Below are 11470 nucleotides of genomic sequence, written 5' to 3' on the forward strand. Positions count from 1 at the left end.
AAATAATATTGTAAATAGGGCAGGACTAAGGAACACTACAACATGTGAAGTGATTTCTGATCCAATACCTTCTTAGCTTTATTTGTAAAGCACACCTCCTTGATACTTTAGTTTGTAGTATGTTTCATATGTGATTCCCAGTTTATTTTTTCATCTATGGTTACCCCTCAAAAATGTATTGATATAAGTGAATTCATATCCATCCAATTCAAAGTCTATGCCTCTTTCAGAACTTATCCATGTTTCCGTTATTGCTATTATATTGAATGGCTGTGCAAAAGTTAGTAGGTAGTTCTTAATGTTCTTGAAGTTGGCATATACAGCTTCTGTTGTTGAAATAGATGGCTTGCCCTCCGATTTGATGTTTCCTTCTGCTCTCTGTTCTTGGACAGTCTCTTGCTTGGATCCTTTTGAATTATCCAATGCTTTCAGTTTCATTATACCAGTGTTTGAAACTGTGTTATTTTATTTTGTTTTGAAACTTTTGTTACTTTTCAAATAGTTTAGGCAAAAGCGCTTAGATTTTTCTCAGTTTTGTTAAACCAATGTTTGCTTGGATTTTTTAAATAACATTTTTGTATCAATTTGTCCGATGTTTTCAGCTTAAACCAATGTTTGAAACTGTGTTACAATATATATATGTATTCTTTTTAATTCTTAGTTACATATCAAAAAGGGTAGGCAAAATAAGCATCGACTTCAGCCTAGACTTTTTCGGTGCCACTAGCATTAGTGCACTTCACTGCATGTATGTATATCTGCTCTTTTAAATGGACCGAAATAAAATGTACTACTACTACAGCGACGATTTGTACATACAGACTGTAAGGTCAAACTAATCAGACTTGGACAAAGATTAGATTTGAAACTTTATTGCAAGTATTTTCAAACAATGTGCATCACTTGGATAACAGATGATATAGGGGTTCAAGGATTTCAGGAAAAAAAAATCTTTATTTGCAAATTTCCTTTGGGAAACTTGGCCCACTGTCCGCAAAGTGCCACAGAGGTCTATCCCTCAACCTTTGGTAACGGAACCCACACAGTGGATACTGGATAGTGATGCAACCGGCTGCAACCACACCGCATCATTCCAAAGTAATGTTTTATTTAATATAATTAGGTCTTCTGGCAGCTAAACAAATGATGGCCTTCTTCTGAAATGGAAAAAGTTTAATTGCGTTGTTGTTTGCTGTTGGTGTTTGTAGTCAAGTCACCTGCTGTGGAGCGATAAGGAGCACAGAGCAGAGCTCCACTAGGGTCATTATGCTGTGAATGAAAATGGGGAATATTAAATGGTGACATTTTTTTCCCCTTTATTGCACTGCTGCTCCCCTTGTAAACTTATTATTACAAGTTTTAGCTTTAGTGGCAGATGTTGATGAAGACCCCCTCCCCTGTCAGGACAAGGGGTGCACAGCAGCTTCTCTGCCATGTTTATTGCTCTTTTTTCAACAAATAAAAACTATTCTAAAATGTTAGTGAGGGACTAGTGGAGAAGAGATCCAGTAGAACTAAAAGTTTTAAAACATTTTAAGTTTGGTTGCGCTCGGGTGTTGCGCTCTGAAAATAGCAGATCTACAAGCTCACAATGCGTCACACTGCGACCCTTTGTGAGCTTGTAGATCTGCTATTTTCAACATGCAACCAATTGTAAAATCGGCCATTACGACGCCAAAATACATTTTAGTCGACTAAATCAACTGTAGATTTAGTCGACTAAAATCTTATGATATTTAGTCGACTAAAACTTGACAAAAACAAAAAAAATCAGATGACTAAAATATGACTTAAACTAAATGGGATTTTATTCGAAAGACTATGACTGAAACTACATTTAAAAATCCTGTCAAATTCAACACTGCCGCGTACCTGTGTCCACCGAGATGTTTTTTCCTGATACGTTTACAATTTCAATGGCAGTATCACGTGTTTACGCTATGCTGGAAACGTGATGAGGCACCACTGAGCGTCTACTAGAGATGCATGGATGGGGTTTTTCGTCACCAAAATACGCGTGTACACACGTTCATTATCCATCTGCCATCCAACCACATAAATGATATCATCCTATTTATAGATCCGCACAAACCGCATCATCCGCATGTCAAATAAGTATTATTTTCCTGACGTTAGTTTTCTTATAAACAATGTTACACACCATGTCACTCCATGGTAACAGCAAGCCCTCCGTCTTCATTCAATCACTTTCACTTTCACTTTCTGTTGCCATCCATGTCTGTTTTTTATAAGTGACTTTTGGCGCTTGTTTTGGGCTTGTTTTCACAGACCTGGCTGCTTATTTCTCTTGCGAAATCTGGCAACACTGACTGCGGTACACTGTTGTTGTTTGTAAATGGAAGGACCCCTTGCCGGCAAAGCAGCGTGGTACAGCAACGTGCAGTAGGCGGCTACTTTGTGCCTGATCTAAAATTACGTAATATTAAAATACTACAAACGCACCCACGGTGAGATTTCGTGCTTTTTAAAAGCTATAATTGGCCTATAGTAGATATCATTAATTTAATTACCGCATTATTTCACCAGCGTTTTATCCAATATTAATTAATAATTATATTTGATTGACCCAAATCCAACCAAACTGCGGTTATCCGTGGCAACCGTGGCTAAAACCGCGATCCGCGCACCTCTAGCGTCTACTCTGCTCCGCGCGTTAACGTAAGTAGTTTTCATATGATCTCAGAAAGTTTAAATATTTTCAACTCTGGGGCGTTTAGATGAGAGCACCTTGCGTTTTCAGCTGGGAGACAGCCCCTAAGTATTGTTTTTAGCTCTGTTTGGAGGATGCAATTGATGCTTTGATTGGAAAGCACTTTGGGCCAACGTTGTTTTTAAATGTGCTATATAAATAAAGATTTTTACCATAGAAATGCATGGCATAAAGGTGTTGACAAAAAACCTTTCCTGCGGACACAGCCCCTTATCAAACTGTCTCCGGCATTCAGAAGATTTTTCTTTAAATTCAACACTGTGAAGTGTAATACTTGTAAAGATCCCTAAGAGGTTCACACACATCAGTGGGCACAGAGCGGGCTTTGAAAGCATCCTCTGAGATCACGCATCAGAAGCCTTTAAAAGCCTGCTACAGTAAATTCCCACTATCGCTGTCTGTAACACACACAATTCGATTTGCTGGGAGGGATGGGGGAGAAAATCTATGCCACTGCTTTGGATTCCACCACCCCACCAGTGGTTCATTTCATTTCCATGGCCAGTGGGCCCCCTGAGCAGAGAAGCTTGCTGTGTTTTCAAGGACAGGAAAAATACAGATTTTATCATTCTCCAGCTCAGTGGCCTTGTGGTTAAATACTACAAACGCACGCACGGCGAGATGTTGTGCTTTTTAAAAGCTATAATAGGCCTATAGATTGATATCATTCATTTAATTCCAGCATTATTTCACCCGCGGTTTATCCAATATAAATTTATAATTATATTTGATTGACCCAAATCCACCCAAACTGCGGTTATCCCTGGCTACAACCGCGATCCGCGCAATCTCTACCGTCCTGGGATTTGGAGGTCAGGGTTTGATCCCTGGTCGTGTCATACCAAAGACTCTAAATGTGGGACCCAATGCCTCCCTGCTTGGCACTCAGCATCAAGGGTTGGATTGGGGGGTAAGACCCTGCGACACACTAGCGTCATGTCCAGGGGGTGTACTTGTACATCAAGCTGCCTCACGCTACAGAAACAGGAGTTAGGCTCAAAAGGTAATACTATAAACCAGGGGTCTTCAACCTTTTCAGGCCAAGGACCCCCTAACTGAGAGAGAGATGAAGCAGGGACCCCCACTATATATTAAATAAAATTGTGTTGCAGATTAAAAGCTTTTCATAGATGTTGGATTCATGTTAATGTGTATTTTCAGACAAACGACTTTATGTCAATACTTAGTAAACTTTCACTCTGTACTTGGTCTGCTCTTTTTTCCCCTCTTTGCCGAAAATAGCCGATCTACAAGCTCACAACGCCTCGCAGTGCGAGGCGTTGTGAGCTTCTAGATCTGCTATTTTCGGCTAAAGTTGTTCTTAGAATAGGGATGCTAGGGTTCAAGTGGTTAATGTAAAAAACAATGATCCTATCACACAGAGATTTGGCGGACCCCCTGTAGCAACTCTGAGGACCCCCTAGGGGTCCCGAACCCTCTGTTGAAGACCCCTGCTATAAACAATAAAACACACATTTTAACATTCAACATTTTTAAGTCATTCAAAAAAAGCAATTGTATTCATGTGTGGGCCACATGGCTTGACAAGGCATACTTACTTACTTATCATTCTCCACCCTCCCGTCGTTGACTTCTGGGGGTGTAACAAATCCGATTTTAGCAGCGATTCGATACGCATCACGATACATGGTTGATGATACGATACATGGACGATATTGGTTCATTCATGGCGATACGATACGATTCAATGATTTTAAAATTGATACAGTAACTATTTAGAAAAAAGAAAAAAAAACATGTGGATAGGGCAGGTTTTTTAAGGGAAAAATGTATTATTATGGATATAAATAAGTAAACACAGTGATTATCTGGCAAATACATGGACATTGTATTTGAACACATGGACAAAGCCGCAATTGACATGAACACAGAGATTACACGCATGTATCGATAAACCAAGTGTAGCGATATGGAATGGAAAAGTAATTAAACCCTCTTTCTCTGTGGAGTTTGCATGTTCTCCCCGTGTCTCCTAGGGTAGTTAATACCCTCACAAAAACATGTAGTAATCCTGGTCGCTATACCGCCTCCCCCATGACAGCCGGGGCGCCTGATGGAGGGGAAGGGAACTGGTTGGAATAACGTGTTCCTTCCACGCGCTACGTCCAACCGGGGAAACTCTCCCCTGTCAGGTGACAAGGAGGTCAGTTGGCTCTCATGTAGTGAAGGAAGCATGAGCTCGGCCCTGGCCTCCCTGGCTGTGGGGGACTGGTGTAGCGCTGGTGTAGGGCTGGTGTAGCGCCCAGGATCACTTAGGAAATTGGCACCGGGTGAAAAAAATGGGTTACAAAAATCGCGGGATAAAAATGTAAGTAAAAAAAAAAAAAGTTATCTTTTTTCTTCTTAAAATTGCTAAATACAACGCACAAGAACTTAGTATCGATAAAATGTATTATTTGCATTGCAAAACGATTCGATACGATTATTTGCATTACTATATCGTTTCACCTCTAATGACTTCACTGCTCTCCCCCAGGGCATTGTGGGAAGACTTTTGCCATCTTGAGGCGGTTCCTGACTGATGCTGTGCCGAATGCTGATTGGCTGCTCATTGCCGATGATGACACACTGATAAGGTATAGCAATGTGGTGGCTTAGTTTGCTTTTGAGAATATCATTCCATTATGAATATAAACAGGACATTACATGGATCTCGGACTTCATGTGACCAGCCTGTGGCATCAGACGGCTACGCAGTGGTGGAAAAAAGTACTCAAATGTTTTACTTAAGTGAAAGTATCAATACTGCTATGTAGAAGTACTCTGTTACAAGTAAAAGTCCGGAATTCAAAATTCAGTTGAGTAAAAGTACAAAAGTATTGGTATCAAAATGTACTTAAAGTACCAAAAGTAAAAGTACTAAAATGTTTGAAAATAGCAGATCTTCAAGCTCACAACGCGTCGCGATGCGACATGTTTTGCGCTTGTAGATCGGCTATTTTCAAATAGCCTAGGTATAGAATAGGGCTAAAGGGTTAATGTATGTTTTATAATGTAATCATTTATATCTGCAAAGTAACTAGTAACTAAAGTTTAAAAATAATTGTAGTGGAGTAAAAGTACAATATTTGCCTCTGAGATGAAGTGGAGTAGAAGTAAAAGTATTGAAAATTGGAAATACTCCAGTAAAGTAAAAGCACCTCAACATTTTACTTAATTACAGTACTTGAGTAAATGTGCTTTGTTACTTTACAATATCAATGTGACGTTAAAACGTTACCACTTGAATGGAATATCTCTATGAGGAGATTCCTACATGCTTCATCAACTTTCTCCAAAAGCTGTCCTAACCAGACGCAGGGACTGCATGCCCTGCCTATCTATGACAGTGTAACCTGTGAGTAGCCTAATGTATTGCCTTAACGGCTCAGCTGAGCCACGTTAAAAATGATTAATCTAAGTATCCAATTCTGGACAGCAGGCTACCCTTTGATTGTTTGTTATTCTGAAGGAAAGGTGTTCAAATGCAACGCAATATTGAGAAACCATTACGCACGCTGCATGCGCTCAATGCGCAAATGTTTATGTAGGCAATTAATGTATTTGTGCAAGATGACCCTGCTATAAAAGGTGTATATTACTAATTATGTTCAAACAGTTCAATCTAAAATATCATGCTGTAAGTGTTAGGCTGATTTACGCACCTGCTTGTCATTAATGTTTAAAAACATCTATGACCGTTATTTGTATCAGATGTCCGATACATTTTAATCATGCCGGACAATGGGACCGGCCGTTTAAAATCCTAGCACGACCCCTGACGCACGCATACGCACGACCCCTGACGCATGCACACACACACACACACACACACACACACACACACACACACACACACACACACACAACCCTGTCAGACAGCTAGACAGCTAGCCTCTTGCAGAGCCACACCATAACAACCAATTTGACCAAAGAACATTGTTGAACTGTAGTTTTGATTGAACTTTGAGGTTGGGAACTGCGCATTTTTAACTGTGTGTGTGTGTGTGTGTGTGTGTGTGTGTGTGTGTGTGTGTGTGTGTGTGTGTGTGTGTGTGTGTGTGTGTGTGTGTTTGCGTGTGCACTTTTTTGCGTGCGTGCGTGTATACCTCCAGTCTCTCCAGATTGAGGAGGCTCCTGAGCTGTTATGACCCCAGGGAGGCAGTCAGTGTCGGGGAGCGGTACGGCTACAGTCTGGCTCGCAACGGATACAGCTACATCACTGGAGGAGGAGGGTACATACTGGAAGAATATATATATATACGCTCTTAACCCAGTGGTTCTCAACCTGTGGGAAATGTTTAAAAACTCTCAAGAATTGTCAATGAATTTCAAATAAAAAATAATTTCCCCTTCAAAATTTCAACATAAATAAAAATAGCTAATCTATACAAGCTCATAACATGTCACATTACATCACGCATTGTGAGCTTATAGATCATCTATATTTCACTTTAATGTACATAATTGTGTGTGTGTGTGTGTGTGTGTGTGTGTGTGTGTGTGTGTGTGTGTGTGTGTGTGTGTGTGTGTGTGTGTGTGTGTGTGTGTGTGTGTGTGTGTGTGTGTGTGTGTGTGTGTGTGTGTGTGTGTGTGTGTGTGTGTGTGCGTATGTGCCTGCCTGTGTAGTGTGGTATTGAGCAGAGAGGCCGTCTCCAGGCTGGTCTCCAGTGGTTGTCGTTGCCATAGTGACGATTCTCCTGATGACATGGTGATGGGGAAGTGTCTGTCCTCCCTGGGAGTCCCAGTAACTCACAACAGCCTGTTTCACCAGGTATATACACACACACACACACACACACACACACACACACACACACACACACACACACACAATGTATTTATGTCCACATAAAGGAGAATACATACAGTACAGGGACACAAATATTATAGGTGCAGTAAGGTTACATTCACACAATCATGGCATATGTCTTAGGCAATAATAGGCATGTCACTCAGTACTCTTCTATGGGTATAAATAACAGCGTCTCCGAAATATATGGCAGCTGCCAATTATAGCAGAGACGGCACAATACTTTGCCAGCCTTGTTGCCTCCTTTTTGGGCATCCCAAGTTGTTGAAGCCCTCTAACAACCAGTCTGTGGGTATGTCCCAGGCTGCCAAATACAAAAACAAATAGTCTGCACCTATAACCTAGCTCTGAGACGGTAGGTAGGAGTGGTTGGTATTTAATGACCTTGGTCATAAACGCTTCCTCTAGGCTAAGGTCAAAGGTGCATGCTATCTCTCACACAGACACTGTACTCTTCATCAACCACAACATTTTTTTTTGTATTAGCTGTCAAAGATGTAAATATGTCTGGGTTATCACAGAGATGGAACATGGATGAAATGACACAGGAATGTTTGTACATTCTCACTGTAGATGCATGATATTTTGATGTGTCCATCGCTATGGGTTCCATTATTCTATCGTGACGTGCTAAGTACTGTACATCCCTTTGTATGCATAGCTGTGATGTGCGAAGATGTGCGACGGTGCTTCAGTGACCTGTTCTGTGGTGTGGTGCAAGCATGAGGAACCTGAGTGCTGGGGAACCAGATGGAAAGATTGCCTCCGGTGGGAAAGACTTGTAGCCTGGCTTGAATGTGGTGATGTCCTCATAGACCATATTCACACGGCGGCCATTTTGCTATTAAGTTAATAAATGCCACCCCGTTGCCACCCCGTTTCTTCAATGCAAAATGCCAACATGGCCGCCCTGTGAATATGGTCTACATTCTCTGCCAGATATTAATTAATTGATTCCTCCGCTACTGGCAGCGTTTTTTACCTTATTTTGACGATCCACGGAGATCCACGGAAGCCACGTTGTGGACACGGATGTGAACAAAGGCTGTCTGGGGGGAGGGGGAGGGTCTTGTCTATCCACCGGAACAACATTTGTTGTCCATTCTGTTGTTATCGGAAGTTGACTATGGCTCGCTTTCATTAAAGAAAGAAAGAAGTCCGAGCTAAATGTGTTTTTCTACATCTCATAACATGGGAGTGAACGGATTGACGTTTTTTGGGATGACATCATGTCTGCTTCTATGATTCTCTCGCAGTCAAGGGATCATTCATAGGTTGGGGAAGAGCGCCCTCTAGTGTAATATATGTATATTTTTAAGATTACGCTCTGACTCCCTGGCCGGTGGGACCTTAACGCCTCCTTAGGGTCCAGGCACAGGGAGGATCAAGCCAGCTCTCTAACGTCCTTGTCGTCGTTGAGCATTTTCAGGAGGTTTGGAAATCCTCATGCTGGTGTATATCCATTCCACGTCTGGCACCCCCAGCCCTCCCTCACACTGTGGGTGATAGATGATGTCACAGGTTGCTGTGTGAGTCGAGTCCAAACCATTTTCGCACCAGGCTCACTGTTTTGTTGTTCATCTCACACAGTACTTTCTGTTGAATGTGGACATTGGAGAACAGGTGTTGCATTTTAGAGAGCGCCACCTGTCTGACAGCTTCCAACTTCATAGTCAGAGGCAGTGGACATCCCGTCAATCAGGTCCAGCCGAGATGTAAAATCAGACAGGATGTTGTTGACCTGCTCCTTCCATTCTCCTGCGATGTTGATTTTATGTACAAGGTAGGTGTATGTCCCATGGAGACATACACCTACCAGGCACACTGACACATCCACTTTATCCACTGATTGGTGGCAATTATAACATTAACTGCGCTCCATGGACAGCCAGATGTAATGCCTATCTGTAGAGGTGTTGGCTGGGTTAGCTGTTTTCCACAGATTACTTGGATAAAGGAGCCCCTGTACACATTTTTCACTATATCAATAAATATCCGGGGCAGCTGTATTTCCCCCGTGATTTAATCATGACATTGTGACTTAATGTTCCAAAAGCATCTCTGAAGTCAAGGAACACCGAGTACAGTTCACAGGACTCATGCTCTCTCACACACACGCGCGCGCTCGCACGCACGCACGCATGCACGCACACACGCACGCACGCACGCGCACACACACACACACACACACCAAAATGTTTTGGTTGGTTGGCAATTAAAAAAATCAATTTTTACCTCTTTTAATTAGAGTGCAGAGTGACTTAAGCAAGTACAGCAAGCAAGGTAAACACGAGGTAATTACGGTGGAAGTTTGGGAGTGAGTCTGCAGTTCTAATTGCAATTGGGGGGGGGGGGGGGGGGGGTTGTTCCACAATTTGGGAGCCAGAAGGGAGAAGAGTCTGGGACGTGTGGAGCTGTGGTGTGAAGTAACTAAGTACATTTCTGAGGTGCTTCTACTTTACTAAAGTATTTCTAATTTTCAATACTTTTACTTCTGCTCCACTACATCTCTAATATATAGGCTAATATTGTACTTTTACTCCACTCCAATTATTTGAAAACTGTAGTTACTAGTTGCAGATATAAATTATCATGTTATAAAACATACATTAACCACTTTAGCCCTATTTTATACATAGGCTATTTGGAAATAGCCGATCTACAAGCTCGACGCGTTGTGAGCTTGTAGATCGGCTATTTTCAAACATTTTAGTGCTTTTACTTTTGGTACTTTAAGTATATTTTGATGCCAATACTTTTGTACTTTTACTCAAGTAACATTTTTAACACAGGCCTTTTACTTGTAATTTTTATATTGTGGTATTGCTACTAAATATCTGAATACTTCTTCCACCACTGGTGTGGAGCGTTGTCCCAGATGTTTTAGGGAAGGTTCTGACAGCTTCCATTTGTTTGCTGATCTGAGTGAGCGGGAGGGGTTGTAGGGTTGGATCAGGCAGTGAAGATACGGCGGTGCCATACCTTTGGTTGCTTTGTAGGCCAACGTCAGTGTTTTGTACTCTGTGCGGGTTAGGTTAGCTACTGGGAGCGACATATGGAAAGTTTGGCTGGTTGAAGACCAAGCGTGCTGCAGCATTCTGGATCATTTGGAGGGACTTAAGTGCACATGCCGGAAGGCCAGTAAGGAGCGAGATACAGTCAGGCTGACTCCTGGGTGAGGAAGGGTCTGATCCTCCGAATGTCAGGCATAACTCCAACTGTAACCCCTAAACCTAGCCTCTGAATGTCAATCCTAACTCTAACATTTTCCCTAACTCTAAAAATGTTTTAGAGTTGTATTTAGTAAATATGTTTTATATTTAGGCTCTTAGAATGCTTTGTTTTTAACCATAAAACAATTTTCTCTTGCAAGGACCAGGAAAGGTGTCATGTCAATGTCTATTTCTCAAATTATTCTACAGTATATACACACACACACGCGCACGCGCACGCACGCACGCACGCGCACACGCACACGCACACTCAGATCAGTTTGACAGCAGTGTGTTTGTCCCGTGCAGGCTCGTCCAGATGACTACTCCAGATCCTTGCTGTCCCAGCAGGAGGTCATCTCCTTCCACAAACACTGGAACATCAACCCGGTGGCTGTCTATCAACACTGGCTGCTGGACGCCGCACACCCAACACATGAACTCTAGGGTGTGTGTGTGTGTATGTGTGTGTGTGTGTGTGTGTGTGTGTGCAGCAGTTGTATCTGGTTTGCCCGTATAATGTGACCTTCTGATCAATGTTTGGATCTATCATGTATTGCGCTTTTTGTGCAGATCCAAATAAAATAAATGTGTGTGTGTGTGTGTGTGTGTGTGTGTGTGTGTGTGTGTGTGTGTGTGTGTGTGTGTGTGTGTGTGTGTGTGTGTGTGTGTGTGTGTGTGTGTGTGTGTGTGTGTGTGTGTGGTAACTACGTA

At 42.0% G+C, this 11470-nt stretch overlaps 1 protein-coding gene across 1 annotated transcript in view; it reads left to right on the forward strand.

Moving 5' to 3' along the window:
- The window catches only part of LOC308090849 (beta-1,3-glucosyltransferase-like), a gene marked incomplete at its 3' end in the record, with an annotated part of 82419 nt that extends 71216 nt beyond the window's left edge, over positions 1-11203 (forward strand). Inside the window, exons 12-15 of the mRNA XM_080436122.1 lie at positions 5229-5328; positions 6847-6966; positions 7361-7505; positions 11066-11203. Of these exons, the coding sequence (XP_080292248.1) occupies positions 5229-5328; positions 6847-6966; positions 7361-7505; positions 11066-11203 (503 nt within the window). The remainder of the gene's footprint in view (positions 1-5228; positions 5329-6846; positions 6967-7360; positions 7506-11065) is intronic.
- Between the last annotated feature and the right edge of the window lie 267 nt (positions 11204-11470).

Source organism: Gymnoscopelus braueri (assembly GCF_963280865.1).
Source record: "Gymnoscopelus braueri genome assembly, chromosome: 8".
NCBI classification, from domain to species: domain Eukaryota; kingdom Metazoa; phylum Chordata; class Actinopteri; order Myctophiformes; family Myctophidae; genus Gymnoscopelus; species Gymnoscopelus braueri.